This window comes from Episyrphus balteatus, chromosome 4, assembly GCF_945859705.1.
Source record: "Episyrphus balteatus chromosome 4, idEpiBalt1.1, whole genome shotgun sequence".
In the NCBI taxonomy this organism is placed as follows: domain Eukaryota; kingdom Metazoa; phylum Arthropoda; class Insecta; order Diptera; family Syrphidae; genus Episyrphus; species Episyrphus balteatus.
Window position 1 is genome coordinate 19,113,247 of NC_079137.1, and position 21,879 is coordinate 19,135,125.

The 21,879-nt window shown below is 34.9% G+C and overlaps 1 protein-coding gene across 1 annotated transcript; it reads right to left on the bottom strand.

The window, feature by feature from the left end:
• Positions 1 to 2,265: 2,265 nt before the first annotated feature.
• LOC129918258 (uncharacterized) lies at positions 2,266 to 4,806 on the bottom strand. Its single transcript, XM_055998690.1, has one exon. The coding sequence runs from the start codon at positions 4,804 to 4,806 to the stop codon at positions 3,013 to 3,015; it is 1,794 nt and encodes a 597-aa protein (XP_055854665.1). The 3' UTR covers positions 2,266 to 3,012.
• Between the last annotated feature and the right edge of the window lie 17,073 nt (positions 4,807 to 21,879).

The following is a 21,879-nucleotide window of genomic DNA, read 5'->3' on the forward strand; positions in this document are numbered from 1 at the left end:
TCTGGTTGAAGAGGAGTAATTGTTCCTAGTTTGGCAAGTTCGTCTGCCCTGCAGTTGCCTGGGATGTCTCTATGTCCCGGCACCCATACGAGGTGAATGTTAAACTGCTCAGACATCTCCCTTAGAGATGTTTGACAGTCGAGGACCGTGATTGAGTTTGTAGAGACAGAGGCAAGAGATTTAATGGCTGCTTGACTGTCCGAGAAGATCCGAATATCCGTGTTGGATATTACGTTTTCTCTGAGCCAAGAGAGAACCTCCTTAATCGCCAGAATTTCTGCTTGGAACACGCTACATTGGTCTGGTAAGCGGAAGAAGAGACTGAGATTCAGTTTTTCCGAAAATATGCCACTTCCTACACCTTCGTTTGTTTTTGAACCATCAGTATAGAAGTGTAAAGAGTCATTATCCAGAGTACAAAGGTTCTCCCATTCAGTTCTGGAGGGAATGGAGTTCTGGAAATTATTATCGAACACCAGTTGAGGTGTGAGAGGTTGCTTTTAGACGAGTAGCTGAGCTAGCTGCTATTTGTTTGCTGAAGATGTCTAGGGGTGTGAGATTTAGAAGTATGTCTAGGGCGTCAGAAGGGGTTGACCTCAGCGCACCGCTTATGCACATACTTGCTGACCTTTGGACTTTGATAAGCTTGTTTAAGTTTATCGTTTTGTCCAGTGCGGTTCACCAAACTACCATCCCATATGTAAGTATTGGTCTTATGACCGATGTGTACAGCCAGTGTGCAATGTTAGGAGAAAATCCCCATTTGCCACCAATGGCTTTTTTGCATGAAAAGAGTGCCACATTGGCTTTTTTAACTCTTTCTTCAATATTGAGCTTCCAGGTCAGTTTTTTTTATCAAAAATGAGTCCTAGATATTTAGCTTGATCGGATAGAGTAAGTGTTACCTCTTTAATTGTAGGGAGTTTGAAGTCTGGAATCTTGTATTTCCTCGTGAAGAGGACAAGTTCCGTTTTGTGGGGATTAATATCCAATCCACATCCTCTAGCCCAGTGAATTAGCTTGTTTAAAGCTGTTTGTAGAAGTTCTGCAAGTGTCTGTGGGTATTTGCCCGATACGGCAATTGCCACATCATCCGCGTAGGCGATAACCTTAAAACCTTCTCCCTCTAGGTCTAGCAGCAGTTCGTTGACTACTAAGTTCCATAGGAGAGGCGATAAGACCCCTCCTTGAGGGGTCCCTCTGTTGGCTGCTCTACGGGTTTTGAAGTTTCCCATCTCTGAACTGATAATCCTGCTACTAAGCATGATATCTCATGTTCTTAAGCGGGTCTTCTATTTTGAGATTGTCAAGAGCATTCATGATTGCTGAGTTCCTGACATTATTGAAAGCACCCTCTATGTCTAAAAAGGCGACAAGAGTGTACTCTTTGTAGTGTAGAGAGTATTCAATGGTGATTTCCCTTTAGTGTAGGCATGTTGTGCCTTAGAGATCAGACATGGTTCAATTTCCTGTCTTAGATGGATATCTATCATTCTTTCTAGAGTTTTAAGCTGAAAGGATGATAGACCAATAGGTCTTAAATCTTTTGGAGTGACATGAGAGCATTTTCCCGCCTTTGGTATTAAAACCACCTTTGCTTCTCTCCAGGCCTTCAGAATATACGAGAAGCTTATGCAGCTTATCATTATAATTTCCAACTTTCGTAGTATGATATCTGAGACGTGTTGTAATTCAGCGGGTATGATACCATCTGGCCCAGGTGATTTGTATGGATGGAAGCTATTTATTGCCCATATTAGTCTATCCTTGGAAATAAGATCTTTGCTAATTTGATAAAATTGGTTGGGTCGGTGACCAATGTCACTTATTGAGTTTTAGCTACCAGGGAAATGAGTGTCTAGTAGCAAGTTTAGCGATTCCTCATAGGAGCTAGTCCAATCGCCATTTGAGTCTTTTAGGGAGCTCGGCATGGTTGGATTAGTTGAAAGGATTTTTCTCAGTCTAGATGCCTCAGAGGAATCCTCAATTTTACTACAGAAGTTCCTCCAGGAGGATCTTTTATTTTTCCGTAGTTGTTTCTTGTAACTTTTTAGAGAAACTTTATACAGGTCCCAGTCTAATGGGTTCCTTGTTTGTTTAGCCCTATTGAAAGCCTTTCTACAGTCTTTCCTGAGTGGTTCTAGCTCTTTGTTCCACCAGTGCGGTTTTTTCTTTCCTCTTATTATGGTAAGGGGACAAGAGTTAGCCATGGAGTTGTTTAGAGCTTTGGTAAGATCGTTGACTTTTAAGTCAAGATCATCTGTATTAGAAGGAAAAATATTGTCCTGATTATCGTAGCAGGTAGTAAAAGTTTCCCTATATTTCACCCAATCCGTTTTCCTATAATTACGAAAACCGGTGGGTTTTGTGCATTCATCTTCGAGACTAAATTGGATATACCTATGATCTGAGAATGAGTGATCATTAGATACAGCCCAATTCCTTATCTTGTGGTGAATTGTTTGTGATATAAGGGTAATGTCCAATACCTCTTGTCGGTTCTTTGTGACAAAGGTAGGTTCATTACCAATATTACAAATAAGGAGACTAGTACTTAGAATAAAATCAAAAAGTGACTCACCTCTTTCATTTACGTCAGTACTCCCCCACACTGTGTGATGAGCATTAGCATCACTGCCAATGAGGAGATCTACTTTTTGGCTCGCTGCTGCTGCGATCATTCGCCCAAGTGTCTCCCCCGGAGGCGGCCCACAATCATGGCCTAGGTAAGCAGACGTAATCCAATATGTTCCTTTGGAGGTCTGCAGTGTAGCGGTTGTGATATCACGATCGCTGTAATTAGGTAGTAAAAATACTGTTAGTGTTTTCTTTGCTAGTATGCAGGATCTAGGCTCACCTTTATCCGTCACATACAGCAGAGAATAATCTTTCGTCCCGAGGCCTCTCACCAAGGATTTTACAATCCAAGGTTCCTGGATCAGGACTATATCCTCTCCGGACTTGCTTAGTCGGAGAAGAAGGGCGGCCGAAACCTTTATGGAGTGTTGGAGATTAATCTGTACTACCTGCAGCATGGCTACAACCAGTACGATCAACCTCCACCACTGTGGCATTTAGGTCTTCCGTTTCTGAGGTAGAGTTTAATAACTCATCCTCAGATAGAAGATCCTCCTGCGCAACGCTGCCAGTGTCCATATCGGACAAACTTCCAGCCATCTCATCATCTTCCAATACGGAAGATATTGTTTTCGCGTCCTTTTCGGACGCTGGGTTTTGGTTCGTGTCATTTACTGACACTGGGGTTTGTTTTGTTCCCTCTTCGGGAACTGTCGAAGATGACGACTGATCTGGAATGGAAGAGCTGCATGATGCATCCACTTCCATTGCTGAAAGTGCTTTACATATGCCCAATTCCTCCATTTCAGACTCCGCCGTATGGCCTGCAAGCCTTGCCATCTCCTCATCTTTTTTGTAAATTTTTAGCACAAGGCTATCAAATCCATACTGGATAACTCCCCCGGTTGCAGCCAGAGGATCCAGTGATTCTTTGTTAATAATAACAAGAGCAGAACGATAGCGCCCCACCGGCTCTTCTTCGATGATTGGGACTTTCCAGTCGTGAGTGGGCATCGAAGGGTTACTGAATTGAATCAGTCGGAGAACCATCTCTGGTGACGTGTGTAAGGCCGGGACCAGAATACGAGCTCTTGGCCTGCAGGGGATTTCCTCCCTTGGCACAACCTCCAGCTTAGCACCTGGCCAGATCTCACCCAAATCACCCACAGCAAGCTTATAGAGATGTAACGATCTCTGATCATCGCAAACGATGAGTTTGACCCTATTTTGGTGCCATCGTCCGTCGCTTACCTTTGGAAGGGGGCCTGGGTTCGCCTCGAGAACAGGGATAAACCTGAACCCGAGGTGAGCCCTGACGTCCGCCCAATGATCAGGCGAGATGTTTCCATCTAAATTGCCTCTGTCGATGACCGCAACAGTAACCTTTTCTTTGACCATGTCACTAAAGGTATTCCCAATTCGAAGTGTCGGTGGTACGCCATCCAACACCCTTGCTTTTTTGGGTTGAGGATTTTCTTCCTCAAAGGACCTTTCACGCTTAGACGTAGTGTCTTTGCTGATCCTCTCCATCACTTTCCTCGCCCACTTGAGCTTGCCGAGTTCAGAACGACTTCTCTCCCCCGGGGCTTTTTCAGCATCGAGTTCGATGATCTTCATCGCTCGGCGACGCTCATTAGCGGGTCTGGATCTCGTTTTGCCCCCTTCCTTGGCCGAGCTGGAGTTCTTGTTCAGAACTGCAGCTCCACCAAGGGAAGGAGCAGCTGGATTCGAGGATGACTTATCGTGGCCAGCGGTTTTAGTATCACTAACCCCTCCCGGCACGATATTCTTCCCCGTATCACTGGTATTACGGGCATTGGAGGTAGAGACAGAGTTGCTAATAGCATCCCTGCCTCCCCCCCCTTGGACATTGTTGTTTCCTGGTTTGGGTGCCCCGTCACCTTGGCCTGTGATACAGACCGGTGGCAGCAGCGACACAGTCCCCTTTGCACACATTTTCATACTTCCTTCCGGGAGAGACGTTCCGTCACCTTGGTTGGCGGTTTGGTCGTTCTTGACTACCTCGCCGCTAGCCGGTGGCAGCAGAGTTGGCAACTCCGGAAGTTTGTTTCTTTCCAGGAGAGACATTCCGCCACCTAGGTTTACGGTTTGGTTGTTTTTCACTCCCTCATCGCGAACCGGTGGCAGCAGAGGCGCCGTTCCCGGAAGATTGTTTGTACTACTAGCATTAGGATTTGACTCCGTCCTGCAAGTAGTAGACGTTGGCATGACTGCCGCATCACTTGCTATTTTAGAGCAAGTGGCCGGCAAGTCCTGCTTCCCGCCATGTTTTTTTTTTGTTTTGTTTGTTTGTTTTGTTTTTTTGTTTAAAGAGTTCATAGAAGGTCCCACGAGTAGAAACGGAAAGAAAAGGTCAGCCCCGGCAGAGCCGTGTACCGGGGTAAGGCTAGTCTATTTCGGACCTTGCCAGGCATCCGAAAGAGCTCGTAAGTGACTGGTTTACCTCCCAGTCTTGCATTCTTCGGCACGGTTTCAAAAAGCTCACACCACCACTGAAATTAGGGACCCCGAATCTATGGTGAAGTTGAATTTCTGAGGATTGTACTATTAAGAAGTAAGAACCACTCAGCGATCCAACCTAACCTTAGCTGCCACCGCTTTGACATCGTACAAAGCATAAACTGTGGTGGTCATTGTCCGCCCGGCACCCACTTGGAGGGTTCGATCGAGGATTTTTGCCAGGCTGGGAAGCCCCATTGTATAATAACATTGATAATAATATGATCTAGTACATTTTATTAACCTTACATAGGCAATAAATCCAACAAATTTATACAAAAGAAATCTTAAAGTCTTAACTACATACACCACTTTTTGAAAAGTACCTACAAAAGTGAAAATATTTTTTTTCTGAAAAAGAGTATAAAAATTGTTTTTTAAACCAAAAAATAAGCTTTCTGTGTCATTTATTTTAATTTTCCAGCCCGAAAAACTATACAAAAATGAGTTTGAAAATGTTCACTTTTGTTCAATGTAACACTACTTTCTTGAGCGCAAACAATCTTCACTTCAACGAGCTATACCCTGAACGCTATCGTTTATCTTACAAATCATGCTCTGCGCTGTACGAACACATTACTCTATTTAAGTATGTTAATTTCGTAGCTTTAATAATAAAACATAATTATTTATTACGTGTTCTGAAATGTATATCTCCGTTTCAATTGTTTTTTGCAATATTTCGTATTTCGTTTAGTGGATCTATCTATCAGGTAGGTACATAATTTTCATCAACCGAAAATTTATTTAATTTTTTGCATCTTCACAATTTGCTTTTCACAATTGTCCTGTTTTGAACAAGACTTTGGCATAGGTCAAGGTCAGTATGTTTTATTTAATTTTTCTACTTTTTTTTTCTTTCTGTTCTTTGAAGGTTTTTAGATGATTCTCAATATCTTTCTCGCTTAGATTTTTGCATAGAAAACCTAGTGGTCTAAGTTTAGTCGTTGAGTGTATTGTATTGTTGTAAATTGTGATTATTTTGAAAACCTTATCATTCAGTTCTGAAGTGTCCTTAAAGGCCCCAACCCATAGAATCCGTTGCGTCGAAGTTTCCAACTGACAGCTCGATGAAATACACATGTTCTTATGGGAAGCGTCAAGCGACCCATAAGCGACGGATCGGACGGAGGCACGGAGGTACTATTATACTGTGATATTACACAGCCGTATTCGTATTCTATTACTGGTCTCACAAAAGACACACTAGATCTACTCACGAGTAGGTTAACTACCACCTCCAATGGAACGGGGCTATTAGGGCATGGTATAAAAAGAGAAGGTATGATCATTAGAAAAAACTCAGTATCGAGAACTGTCAAAACTTATGGCTACTTAAGGTTTTGACAGCCCAGCCCATTGAAATTGTTGTTGTAAACAAATTTGTCTTGGAAATTGTTGTTGCTTTTGACTTTGCCAAATGCCAAACGTCAAAACCTTATTACCCCATTTTGTAAGATAGCGGCTCTAATGATCATACCTTGTCTTTTTATACCATGATTAGGGGTACATATTCATGCAACGGTGCTACCTTTGGGTAAAATGGTAAATGTGGTAAACAAACTGACAAACTCATATCAAATTTTGACACATTTACCATTTTACCACATTAACCAGGACTTCCCAGTGGCCCGATCTTTTTACCGACTTCCAAAAAGGAGGAGTAATCAATTCGTCTGTATTTATTTTTTTTTTTTTATGTTTGTATTATGTTTTTATGATAATTCTTTTTATATTGTAAAGCTGGTGCCTGCAGTGCAGTAAATCTACTGCATTTTCTTCAAGAAACAAATCTACTGCCTTTAAATAAAATCTACTGCACTTTTTATTTTACAAAAAAAAAATTATCAGCCTATTGTGACTTTCACGTGAACAAGATTTCACCCGAAAAAATTGAATTTTGCTTTTACCCTATTATTTATCGCCAAACAGGCTTCTTAACATTTCACTCGCTACTTAAAATTTTGATTTCCGATTTATCGGTATCGGCGACTAAAGGCTCCTTTGAAATCAAAGCATTTTACAACAAGAATCCATTAGAGATGTGAACAGAGATAACCAATTCGCATACATTTTTATTACTAACTACTACTAATTCAAATTCATGCCCGTCAATGAGCCAGAATATATATGTAAATATCAACAAAATGAAAAATATTGTATTTGAGGTCTGATATCCAAAAGTTTTCTGAAATTGAAAAAAAAAAATAAAAAATCGCATACAAAAAAATTGAGGTAGTCGACAATGGTCTCTTCTCACTTAAATTTTAGTGGCGACGAAGAAATAGTTTTGCCGTTTTTTAAATTCCATGCTAACAGAAATGAATGTTTGGTTATTGTTATTTTCTATGAATTTCTATAAAAATATAAAAATCCACTGCGATAAAAATGAATCTACTGTGTTATATGTTCAAATCTACTTCGACACGTTTTTATCAAAAAGTACCATCCCTGCTGCAGTGTGGTCCCATTTCAATTTCGTCCAGGCTATAGAATCTATGAAAAAACAATCTGAAAATTCTAAACACAAATACACAATCTTTCCCATACAAATCGTATGGGAAATAGAAATTTGCGATGCGGCGGTACTAAATGTTAACATTAAGGGCTGAAACTTTTACAGTATTTTTTTTTTTCGCCATTTCCAACAATATTTTCGGTAATGCTTTGAACTTTTTTAAATCAGTCTAATATAAAATAAAGTTAACTTTGGTTGTTGTGTCAACAAAATCCTTGTTGTTTTTGTTAGATTTTGTTATAGGTCGTTTCAAATCAAAAGTCCTGACTCTGATGTCGTTTTCGATTGGCTCTCCCGAAGCGTCCGGAATCATTCAGAAGCCTTCTGAAAGTGTTTTATTCGTCCAAATATGACAGGCAGAACGCTTCTCAGAATTAAAATTCTCTTCTTGATTTTAAAACAGAATTCACTCAAAATCACTAATATTTAAACAATTAAATGTCAAACAAAATTTCCTAGTAGAAAAGCAAAAAATTTGTATTTGATTATTCACCAATACAGATATAAAATTTCAGAATTGAGTGAAAAAGATTGAAACTGTTTTATTGGATTTCAGAATGAGTGAATCCTTGAGTGAAACCAATCGAAAACGACATGAGTTTATTTTCTCCCTTCCAATAAAATTGAGAACAAATAAACAAAAAACTCAATTTTATTGGCTCATTGCCACAAATAAACTCAAAAATAACAACAAATCATGCTTGTTTTAATGAAAGAAATGCTAGAGAAAAAAATAAACAAACGAAAAATCTGAATTTGTTTATTAATGATTTCTATGGTGACGACTCCAAAATAATTGAAAAATAAAAATAAGATATTTACTGCCCAATTATAAAAATGAAAAAATGTGAATAGAATTTTTAGTTATGAATTGCTATCATATAAACTGGACATTTCTGGTCCATCTTCACCTAGTCCTATAATAATATCTTCGGAAAAGTTATCCCAACTGCCTTCAAATGATAAATAATTAAATAATTGTATGTTTTTTTTTGTATTGCCCGCGGATATGGAGTGATGCAAGCCCGGGAGACTTGCCTACGCTTTCTGAGGCTAACCCAGTGAATCTCACAGACGGATCAATTAATTAAAATAGGGATATCAAGAACTGTTCTTCGGTATTTTTTCGTAATTTTAGAAAAAGTTCAGCTGCCTCATAAATGCTTACTTCCAGTAAGCGAATGAGTTTTTTTCATTTTTGCTCAATTTTCCATGGAACTTTTGATTTGAAACGACCTAGGGTAACGTACCCAGTGACCGACACCCTTAAGGGATAATTTGTGTTTGAAAATTCATAACTTTCCCTACGCTGCTTCAATTTTAATTATTTAAATGGTTAATTGAACTATAAGAAATGGTTTTTAAGTATAATGAAAGCATAAATAATTTAGTAATTCCTTAAAAATATCAAAATTAAAAATGTAATACCTTACCGGTTTTTTAGTTACCGACACCATTTTTTCAGTAGTGGACACCCGATTTTTTTAGTAATGGACACCCATATCTAAGCTGCATTTACACTCTTGGTTTTATCGCCGGTGTGTAAGATGTCCGTTTTTGAATTAGAACCGAACAACAAAACGGTTTTACTACTGACATTCTCTCGTTTTACGGTGTTAGTTCAAGAAGGAACATCGTACACCGGCGATAAAACTGAGAGTGCAAATACAGCTAAGCATTCAACTACATTTAATGCACTTTGCAGATCTTCGTCTTTGTTTTGCTTCTGTTTTGGCCTTTTTAAATAATAGCCTGTAATGTCGACGCACGAACACTCAAGTACTTAAAAATACTGTTTAAACCTAGCTTACAGTTCAACGCATAACAAAACTTAATTTTCAATACCTGGGGTCGAATCACGGTAAAAGAAAAAGGTAGGAACAGATAGCGTTCATACGTTAACAACCGTGTGCCGTGATTCGACCCCTGTTCTCTGTTCTACTTTAGGTGGGCTATTCTGGTTCTGTAAAAAGTTTGATGAAAATGGGCACGTTCAGGAAATATTAGGGGCTAGATATTTAGGCAACGTCATTTACTGAACGGAAATTTGAGTAAATTGACTAAATTAGTTTGGATATGATGCTATTGTCAAATTTCGAAATATACTTAAGTATTTTACCGATCTCATGGGCAAGACACTAAATTTCACTTAACTTTAATCAATAAATAATATTAATTATAACCGATAATGCACTTTTTAATCGTTTTTCACCTAAATAAATATAATTTTGCAAAATTAATTCTTTAATTAAAAACAATCTGCTGTCATGTTGACAAAAAAAACTTTCCTAAATTTTTAAGGAAAAATTTCTTGCCTAACTTTCCAGTTAGCTTTTCAATAAAATTACCTACATTGGAAAGATTTTTTTTGACAGCTGACCAATCAGAGACCGAGAAATTACCTAAATATTTAGTGCCTAACGTTTCTGAACCTGCCCAATAGTTTTCATCGATTCTGATTCAGTGGAAACATGGAAATTAAAGTCAAAATTCTATCACATGAAAATAATTTTCTCATCGAAATATTTTCTGTGAAAAGAACAATACGTACCTGCCATGATAACAAAAAAAGAAAAAGGAGCTCGAGCCCACATAAAAAGATTAGCAGTCAAGCAATACAAACAACCGTTGAACTGCGTACCTACATACATATATCAAGACACAAATTTTGATGGAAAAAGGAAATACATCCTTTTTTTTTAACAAGAAAATTAAAAATTGCCATAGAATACGTCAAAAATTATATTTTTACGATCATACGTTAACGTTTTGACAATTGCCGTATCTATTTAATCAGTAGAAAAATGTAGGGACAGTTAAATAAAATGAAAAGTCGAATGAAAAGTCGAATGAAAACTCCGATGGTGAAAATTTTATCATTTCATTTTTTCACTGAACCAGAATAAGGACCCAGACAAAACATTACATGCCTTAAAATTAAAAAGAAAGATTTAGGAACACAAAGAAGATTAAAGGTCAAATTTTGACCTCAAACTTGAAGGTAGAAGTTTTCTTTGTAAATTAAAAGCTAGTATGTGTGAACTTAAGGGAAATAAAAATAGGCAAACAAGGGCTAAGTTTTTAGCGTGTGCATGAAAATGATTGTCAAACAATACACACACCTTGCATAAATCGAATGAATCGTTTTCAGATTCCTTTCACACTTTTTTAAAGTAATTTACACAGTCGAAAGGAAACCCACTTTATAAACTTATTTAAAAGCACTACGCGATGCTTTGAATCTTTTGTTTTTTTTCCACGGTGAACTGTAAATTGGGCCTATTCGGCCAAATCTTTTATACTGCTATTCTGCAGAAAAAGAACGGTGTCCATAACTAATATCATCAAACGTGTCTAATTGCGCCAGTTATGGACACCAGTGTCGGTCACTGAATTTCGTTGAACATTATATTCTAGTTATGAACACCCCAAGTAAAATTAAATTATGTTATTATTTTTTGTAATAACTTAAATTGAAATAGATCTACAAAGCAATTCTCTAACAAAATATTCAATTTTAATTTTTGTACCATATACAGATATATTGTTTAAACAATGATTTGTACTTACGTCTTTCTTAAGAATTTCTTAAGTTTCATGCACTTCACAGAGGTTCGAAACTTGCCCCTTTTATTACAACAAAACCAATCACTACCAACTATAAAGTAAAGTGTTTTCTGATGGAATATACATGCCTGAACGCGTTAAAAATAGTTTTCGTACGCTACACCCTAACAAAACCTTAAGAAAACGGAAAAACTGTGCCAGGTGTCGGTAACTGGCAAGGGTGTCGGTCACTGGGTAGTTTACCCTATATGTCGTTTTCGAATGGAATCACTCAAGGATTCACAATTCACTCATTTTGAAATCCAATAAAACAGTTTGAATCGCTTCCATTCAATTCTTTTTTTTGTGTTTGTGTTTTTCTGTGAAATTTAAAATGTCAAACATGGCATACGACTTGAAAAAAAATTAATATTTAAAGAAAATTGTACCTAATTTTTAACCAATTAATATGGAATTCGTTTTGGAAAATATTTTAAAAGCATAATTTATTTGTTTGAAAATAAATTAGTAAATTAATTGCAAAAAACAAAAAAAAATTGAATGAAAAACAGAAAAAAACAATGATTGAGTGTTTCTTTGACACGTAAGTATAAATGTATTAGTGCTTCTTGATTGGATTCAGATTTGAAATCAAGAAGAGAATTTCTCTTCTGAGAAGCGTTCTGGCTGTCATTTTCATGCCAATAAAATGGTATCAGAAGGCTTCTGAATGGTTTCGGGTTCGGACGCTTCTGGACGTCCAATCGAAAACGACATTAGAAAATTTCGACTTCTATTTAGGATTTACTAATGTTACATTTTGTTGATCTGTCAAAACAAAATTGTTTAAGATCAATTTTATGAATGAATAAACGAGAAAGAATTAATTTGGTACTGAAATAATTTTTCAAATTGAATTCTAAGCAAATTGAAACAAAAATATGCATTAAATAATTTCAAATATGAAAACAAACAAAAAATTTCCTTCTCCCACCTTCCCCTCTCTTCCCCATTTAGTTGAAGATTAACATTGAAAATCAAGTCCAGAAGCTGAATTGGAAAAGTAACAAAATGTAACTATTTGACACTCTTAACATTGCATTTAGTAACGATGTTGTGACGTCACAATGTTACATTTTGTAGCTATTTTCTCATTTAACTTCGGCGAATAAAAGAATGCACTTCAGACCTTCAGAGCTTACACCGTTTCATGAATTCATATGTATTTTCGTAATTCAGAATATTTTTCAGTGGTCTGGTAATGTAAAAAAAAATTCCTGAATCTTATTGCCCTCTAGCCAGACTGGGTTTTTCAATTGTATACATATGTTAAGCCAATCCGAATTATCGAGAGTAAAATAAACAGAATAAGTCAATTTGCAAGTTCATGTCTTTCTCTCATTATTTGCTACATTTGTGAAGCCTACTCTGGGGTTCCATTTAATTTATTGTGTTATTGCAATTAAAACTCTTACCACAAAATAAACTAGTAATGGAAGAAAGGACATAGGTACATTACATAAATATGTATTGTAGTTTATGCAGTCAGCAATCTCCAAAAAGCTTAACCACACAAAGTGATTTAGCACAAATGTTTAAGTTATCGATATACCTATACAGGGTATCTATAAATGTACCTACGTATAGTCAATATGACAATATGGCACCGCCTCAGGTAAAAGTCTGATGAACTTCCAAGAAAATGAAGCTCTTTTTCCATCTATTTAAATGGGTCTATTCAAAGTGAAAACATCTTGGGCCTCGTCATTTAATTTAGGTATAAGGAATATTTTTTTTCCATGGGAATAAATATTTGTTTATCAAATAAGGACTCAAGCCAACTAACAAAAATCACATTGGCAATGTGTTTAGGTTGACATTGGGTGTTTATACATATACTGAGGGTATATACGAGCTCCTGAAGGCAACCGAAAACTGTTTTTTCAGATTAAACAATGTTGTGTTGTTTCTTTTATTACAAATTGTAACACTGAATTAAATAAATGATGTTTTGGGTTAGAGAAAGGAAATTGTTTGGTCAATGAATAAAACAGATGAATCGTATGATGCCATTTGTTCAAGTCGATAAATTGCATTTTCAAATAATGAAACTTTATTTAAGAATCCAATTAAATGGTAAAAAAAAACATTAATTTCCAGAGCCCAAAGGAATTTTTAAATTACCATGATACAAAATAAGAATAAGGGTAGGTATCCCAGAAGAAATGGTCTAAATGAAATAGTCGGCCAAGAATTACAAGGTTCTAAGCGCCATTTTTACAAAAAATGATTTATGGGTATCGTTGGATTCGTATTTTCAAGCGCTATCGAATGAGCATATGGGCATTGGGCATGTACCATAATTTACCATGAAGCGTAAAACGCAAAATGTATATGTTATAGGATTCTATGTAGCAAAATTGGTTGATAGAACTTTATTATTCTCATTTTCGTCAGTAAATAATTTACCCATAATCTTATTGACATAGAACTTTGTGTTTGTTATTTTTGTACATAGAACCAACCTTCTAATTGTTATCAAATTATCGAAAACAAAACAAATTTCTATGGGATGGGTTCTATGCTGTTGGGTACATTTTTCAGTATTGCAAAGTCTTCAGTTTATAAATTAATTAAATTAATATTTTTTTAATATTTAACAAGGTTCTGTAACAAAAGAAAAAAATGAGAAAAATTAAGATTTGTAGTCACGGCACATGAAAAACCATAACTCACAAAATATATGGCTGCGATTTTTTTCATAATTTTTCTGATAACTGCACCACCTACCCTATCTACCGTTTTCGTTTCGACGTTGACTTTTGGGACACCCTGTAACTGGGTGTGTCAAAGTGCTCAACTATTTCAAATTTTCAAATGTGATAGCTTTTAAAAGTTGGTATTGCCATGTTGGTATTGCCATGTTCAAAGGAGAGATCCTGAGAACCCCGTCAAAAAAGCAATATCATACAACGTTCCAACACGAAATAGAAAGAAAGGTAGGCCTAAAAACTCCTGGTACAAGCAAATGCAAAACCACCAGCATTCAGTTGGCCTTAGAAATGGAACAATACAAAACCGGGAGGCTTGCCGCCGATTTCTGAGGTCAACCCGGCGAACCCCACAGACGGATCACTAGTGTGAAGCAGTTACGTGGGATAGTTATGATCCCCTCGACATCGAGATCATAACAGCGCCGAGAAAAAGGAAGAAGAAGAAGATAGCTTTTAAAAGTTGCATTGCTTATCAAAATTATTAAATCCTGCGTTTACAATTTTCATTATAATTAATATCTTTGGCTCGCTCAACATATAGGAAGAAATCGAAGAAATTTGGATTTTTAGCGATTTTTGAAACATGTATATCAGGGCTACCTTCGTTGATTTTCAAAAAGAGGCCAAAAAAGAGGATTTTGATAAAAAAAAAGAGGCCCCCATAAAAAAATGTGAAAATAGAGTAAGTTAAGTACGACAGTCACACGAAATACTTCATTTGGGACTTTCCCGAACCGCAACACAAACCTTTTAACACAATTTTTAAAACTAAAATTGTATGAACATAATAAGAATAATACAAAAACATTACCTGTGCATAATTTCTTCAAAAAATTTATCAAAAATAACTTATTAAAATCAAATCAGCGCTAAACAACAGGAACGTATTTTTTGTTTACAGTTGAGTCGTTATAATTGAAAGTGGTATAAGTCACATTTTCCTTGATTTTCAAAAAAATTCAATTTTTTTAATCAAACGTACATAATTTTAAAAAAAGAGGAAAAAGAGGAACCAAAATATCAAAAAGAGGGATTTTTTGACAATTTTTAAAAAGTGGAGATAAAGTGGATTAGGTGAAAAAAATAGGAAAAACGGCTCTTTAGAGGCGCAAAGGTAGCACTGATGTATGTGTTTTCTTTTAATTGCGCCTACTGGATACAAAATTAAATATTTTAGGCTTTCTCCTGAAAGATAATTCCAAGAAATTGTTGAAATTGAACACTGAGCAAAGAAGCTGCGAAATAATAACACTGGTCAACAAAATTAAATTTTTTTTTTTTTGTTACAGAAACCAAGGTATACTTTTCTATAGGTTTTTGGTGTGCCGAAGTCAAAAAAATTCTATCACATCACGTTTTTGAGATAATCCTAATCCCGTTAGAAAATCGAAAATGCCGCTTTGTACCAGTTTTCGAGGTTATTTCTTAGCGTTTGGTTTTTTGTTATAAATAAATTTGCAACGGTTTCTAAAAGAACTAAATCTTGTCTTTCATTTACATTCCTGTAAGTTCTTATATTGTTTTTAACAAGAAAAAGTTATATTTTTCTCACTAGTAGTTTTATTTAGTATAACTATCTAACACGGTCACGCTTTGATGTATCTCACCGCGATTCACCACCTTCGCAAATATAAAAACTCGCGAGATTCTAAATGGAACGTTGTGTCAAAATTTGAAAGCGAGTGGCAAAGAACTTTTCGAGATTTGCTATTAAAAGCAAGTAAACATGAGATATACCAAATACGTTGATTTCAACTTAAGATTTCTCGAAGAAGAAATGAGATGTTTAAGAGATTTTAACGGACTTAGAAAGACAAGATTTAGTTCTTTTAGAAACCGTTACAAATTTATTGATAACAAATAACCAAACGCTAAGAAATAACCTCGAAAACTGGTAAAAAGCGGCATTTCCGATTTTCTAACGGGATTATCTCAAAAACGTGATGTGATAGAATTGTTCTGACCTCGGATTCGAGCTCAGCAAAAAACCTATAGAAAAGTATATCTTGGTGTCTGTAAGAAAAACCATGTTGACCAGTGTAAGCGAAGGAAAAAAAATCATTTTTTCATATAAAATCGTTTTTTTTCATAACAACTTCAACCGATTTGAGCGAGCCAAAGACGGAAGATATTATAATTTGTCTGTACATATTTTTTAAATGGGATCGGGTCAAAATTCTGGCTTCAAAATTCTGCTTTTCAAAATTCTGCTTTTTCAGCGAAAATTCTGTTTTTGAAAATTCTGCTTTTTTTCTATTCTGTTTTTCAAAATTCTGCTTTTTAAAATTCTGCTTTTCAAAATTCTGCCAGCATTATATTTGAACAAAAAAATTCTGCTAATTCTGTTTTTTTTTTTTATAGCATATGCGCTGGCTAAAGAAAAATACACCTCATTAATGTAATTCAACATTGGTACTTTCCTAAATTTTTATATTTAAGTGTCGCAAATATTTTTTGAAATGCATATACAGACTTTCTTTCAAATAAAAAATGTATACTAATTGGAACCGATGTTGTATTTTCCTTTTCTTATTCAAATTTTTGAATATTCATCTTTAGTTGATAAATTAATACATTTTTAGTTATTTTCGGAAATGTTTAATATTAAAAACCTTTTCTTAATATTTTCAAATTTATTCATTTATAAAACAAAAATTAATTCGCATTTAAAAAATGACAAATTATGTAGGTAAGTAATCAAATAAGCAGATAATTTTTCAAAAAGATGATTTTACAGAATTCTGCAAAAAATTAAAAAAGGGTTTGGAAAATGTTAAAAAGTGCGCGCTTTTAAACATTTTCCAAACCCTTTTTTAATTTTTTGCAGAATTTTGAAAAGCAGAATTATGAAAAGCAGAATTTTGAAAAACAGAATTTTGAAAAACAGAATTTTGAAAAGCAGAATTTTGAAAGCAGAATTTTGTAAAGCAGAATTTTGAAAGCAGAATTTTGACCCCGGCAGAATCTTGACCCCAACCCTTTTTAAACCTCACACTCTAATACAACTTCTGACCACTATAACATAGCAAAATTAGAGTACTTTTTTTCGGCCATGCAAAAGTGACACACCCTAATATATAAGTATTTGCTATTAGTTCAGAAAAATTTGTTCATCAAAACATTTTTTATCTCATACGCCATTGCTTAATTATTAAGAGATCAAATATTTAATATAGGTTACTCAATTTAAAGCTTTTATTTTAGAACTTTCCCTGTTTGTGTATTTAAAAAGTTTCCAAAGTCCAAAGAATGAAAGTGATGAAAAATGTTGCCCTTGTTTTTAATAATAAAAAAAAAAGTTTTTAATATTCCAATTTTATTTCAGTGCTTTTATAATTTTCAAGTTACTCAAAACATACACAAAACATTAAAATGTATCTAATCAAAATTAATTCAAAATGAATTCATAAATAAACCTAATATCTAATATATAAAAATCTCATGTCGCAGTGCTTGTCACCAAACTCCTCCGAAACGGCTGGACTGATTTTTATGAAATTTTGGTTCGCATGGTTAGACGCACCAATTTTCATTTACATAAATTTCATTTTTTTGAAGGTGTGTACAAGAATAACCAAAAAAATTGTATTCATTAGAATGGTTATTTAGTTCTTAAGAGTGGGTGTCCCCGAATGACGAACTCAGACTTCATGTAAATGAGTTTGTGTGTATTAGTGACCTTTCTTCGCCATACATCTCTCACGTTCAACGTCATCTCAACTCAGTTCTCTCTCGGTATCTTTATTTGCATTCTCTTTTCCTTTCTAGACAACCAAAGTCATAAAATTAATTGGGTATCTCTGCTTTTATCACTTTGCGCAACCGAATTCACTTGTGTTTTCGTTTTCCGTTGGTTTTACTCTATGTGCAAGAGTCATGGTAGGTATATTTATGAATAAAAAAATGGTATGATATTCAGTGTTGAATTTTTCTATCTTTCTGCGCATCTATGTACCTACATCACTTGGTATTCTATATAACTTTTGCAAGTGTTCGTAGGCGCAGGAATCTGATCGACTTTTTTTGGGTTGGGGTCGAAATTCTGTATGTTGCAAAATTCTGTATTCAAAATACTGTATGCCAAAATACTGTATGTCAAAATTCTGTATGTGCAAAATGCTGTAGGAACAAAATTCTGAAAGTCAAAATTCTGTATAGCAAAATTCTGGTTGGTCAAAATACTGTATTTCAAAATTCTGTACATCAAAATTCTGTAAATCAAAATTCTGTAAAAAAATATCGTTTTGATAATGTAAAAAAGTGCGCGCGCACTTTTTTACATTATCAAAACGATATTTTTTTACAGCATTTTTACAGAATTTTGATATACAGTATTTTGCCGTACAGAATTTTACAAAACAGAATTTTGCATGTCAGTATTTTGTTGATACAGTATTTTGACGTACAGAATTTTGTATTTACAGTATAATGACGTACAGAATTATGGTATTACAGTATTTTGACCCCACAGAATTTTGTCGTACAGAATTTTGACAAGCAGAATTATGACCCGCTCCCACTTTTTTTTTCTTTGTTATGGTATTCAGTGATGATATTTATTTTAGTAGTTTGAAAACAAATTTTTTCAACATTTTTTTTTTTGGCAAATAAAACGTTTATTTTTTAAAACTATTATTTACATATTTGTTTATTTATTTGAATGTTTTTAACTTTTTCTTTCGAATTTGTACATACATTTATATATAATAATTCATGGATTGTATTTTTTAACCCTAGTTTACATCCTGGGGTGTGATACACCCCAGACGACTTTTAAATGCTTGTAACTTTTTTGAAAATCAGTTTTTCGACTTGGGATAAAAAATCAGTGAACAAAATTCTTTTTTCTGAATACTTTTCTTCTTTATTTTATCAAAGAGCTTCAACTTGGTTTTTTGGAAATTTCGTGTAAAAAAAGGTCGTCCACACTTGCCTGGGGTGTGTTGCACCCCAATTATCAAAATGTGAAATAAATCAATTTTTTAGTGTTTATTTTATTTTTCATGAATTATAAGTAAATTATAATTAACATTTCGATGCGTAAACTTATTCTGGTATAGATCAAAGTTCTGGGAGAAATTTAGTACAAACCGTATTGATGTGGCGATGACAAGTGTTTTTTTTTTTCACAAACATCGCATCTCGATTTCCTGACGCCTGCTCTGGGACAAAGGTGACATTTTTACTAAGGTTTTTTTTTTTATAATAAGCAATGCCTGTTTTCGTGGAAGCTTCTTATCAACTGAACGAAAAAACCTGCTACTATCTTCTCATAGTGCGGTGAGACTTGACTAGCTTTGGATAACCTTTTTTCTATAGAAGGATGCGAACGATCATCCAACTCCATTTTCATTAGTTCTTCTGCAAGCTGGATAAGCTTTTCGTTTCTAAATAACTTTAAATTACTTGAATGAGGGTTAAAATCAAGGCTGAAAAATCCAACAAATTGTTAAATACCTACAACCATGGGCCACCGATTGGCTTGATGAGAACATGAATATAAAGATACCATTTGGTCAAACACGTCGACTCCTTTTGTTCCGTTATAGGTTATAGCCCAATATTATGACAGGTTTATTTGCGGTCCGAAAACTGCTTTTTCAACAATGAGCTGTGTTGAAGAAGCTTGTTGGTTAAGGCCCAAATCCACAGCGGATTGTAGCCGCCTTACGGCGCTGGTCACCCTAAAAAAAAGTGCTGTGTTGAAAGCAGCACAACTTGTTTCCTGGGTTTTGGAACCAAAGTCTAGCATTACTTTCAACGGTGTTGCCCTTTCTTTTTCATCACAGTCATCATATTTTTTCAATAACTTATATAAATTACACACTAAAACAAAAAATACATTTACAAAGATATTTAACTTTTAACATTTATTTTAGAAAACAATATTTTCATACTTAATTTTAGTAAATTCCAAAGCTTTTTGCACTTCTCTACTAAATCGATTAAAATTTTGCCGATAATATACGTGTCCATTAAACAACAATTTTAATGTCAACTCGATTGAAAAATAACGTAAACAAGGCACCAGAACAATAATTTAAACAAATATATGCGCTTTAAAACTGTTGGGGTGTAACACACCCCAGGCAAGAAAAGTAGTAAGTTTTTTGGGGATGTAAACTAGGGTTAATTGTTAAATTTGTTTAGGTAGTTTGTAGTTTATGTGGAAATAGTCAATAAAAAATGTTTGTGTAAATTTCAATATAATTGTTTAATTAAATGTTGTAATGTATGATACTTATAAAATGTGTGTGATCTCCGTGATGGTCCAAAACGAAAAGGGAAGATCTTAGCAAAATTATTATAGAATTTACAAAAGCGAAAAAAGAGCACAAAGCAAAATTAAAGATAAAAACAAGTTACAGGTTCTTGCTCACTTTTGAGTTGTTCTTCGTTGATAAATTTTTTGTCTCGCACTCGCGCGTGCCGGCTGACATGGAAATGTATTTACTTACAATATATAGAATGTTTAGGTGCTTATGTGAATGTTGTTTGAGGATGGACTCGATATCAATCCAATTTACTTTCAACACCTTTTTAATAAAGATTTTTTTTAAAGTCACCAATGCAATGAACTCAGTTCGTAACTGAATCGATTTTGTTTTTTATTTACTTATACCTACATTATTAGGAAACAAAAATAAGGCAGCATTAATAACTTATAAGCAGGATGTTGTGGAATTTGCCTTTTTTTCTTGCTTAATCGTGCGACATTATAGATTAAATACAAACACGTTTCACGTCCCCCTCGTTCCAAATATATGTATTTTATTTTGCCTTTTTTTGCCTTTTCTTTCGTTATTGCCTTTTTTTGCCTTTTCTCTTGTTATTGCCTTTTTTTGTCTTTTCCTATGTTTTTTTATCTTTTTAGCATCTTAAAGGTAATGCCTACAGACAAAACACTCAAATATATAAACAAAAAGCTAACTTACTCAGTATATTACTTACTCAATATATCTATTCTATATTAAAAATTCACTAATTACCCCACACAAACAAAATTCGAATGAAAAGATCTACCTATGCAACTTGTTTGTCTGCTATTGCTACCATTTATTGTCTTCTACGTTCTATTGCGCGGCCGACAACCGACACGTATCAGAGTTCAAAAGCTAACTTTCTCAATTTACAATACTCCATTGAAGAAGTTCTCCAGATTTTGGACATAATCCAGTGAGTTTTGGAAGCTGCGAAAGGGGCAGTCGCAAAAGATGTTTTTGAGGGACTCGAAAAAGTTGAACAAATAAATTGCGTAATTTATTCTAATTAAATAGAGAAAGCAATAGTCAAAACGGTAACGAACTTATGCCGTAGTTCGACCCCAGAGCACCCTGCAAATGTTGAAGTGGGCGATGTCGAGTTATTTAATTGGGGTCCAGTCGTCTCTACAGATCAGGCTTGTAAAAGAATGCAATCTTTTGTGAATGCAGTCATTGCCATTCAGTTACACAATTCCAACAAAAGATTGCATTCATTGACTTACACTTGAGACTTAGACTTCAAATTTTGCAATCACCAATCATTTTCCATGAAGTGATTGCAATCTTTTTTTTTCCCCAATCAATTGACTGCATTCAAATGATTGCAGTCTTTTGGGACTGCATGCAGTCTTTGCATTCTTTTTGCAATCTTTCCATTCCTTGGCAGTCTTTGCATTCCTTGGCAGTCTTTTGCATTCATTTGCATTCCTTGGCAGTCTTTTGCATTCATTTGCAGTCTTTTGCATTCATTTGCATTCTTTTGAATTCTTTTGCATTCTTTTGCATTCTTTTTGCATTCTTTTGAATTCTTTTGCATTCTTTTGCATTTTTTTGAATTCTTTTGCATTCTTTTCCATTCTTTTGCATTCTTTTGCCACACCCACACCAAACGTATGGATTTCACAAAAATTTTAACATTTTTTTAGTTCAAGGATGAATTTGATAGTTTTAAGAATTAAGT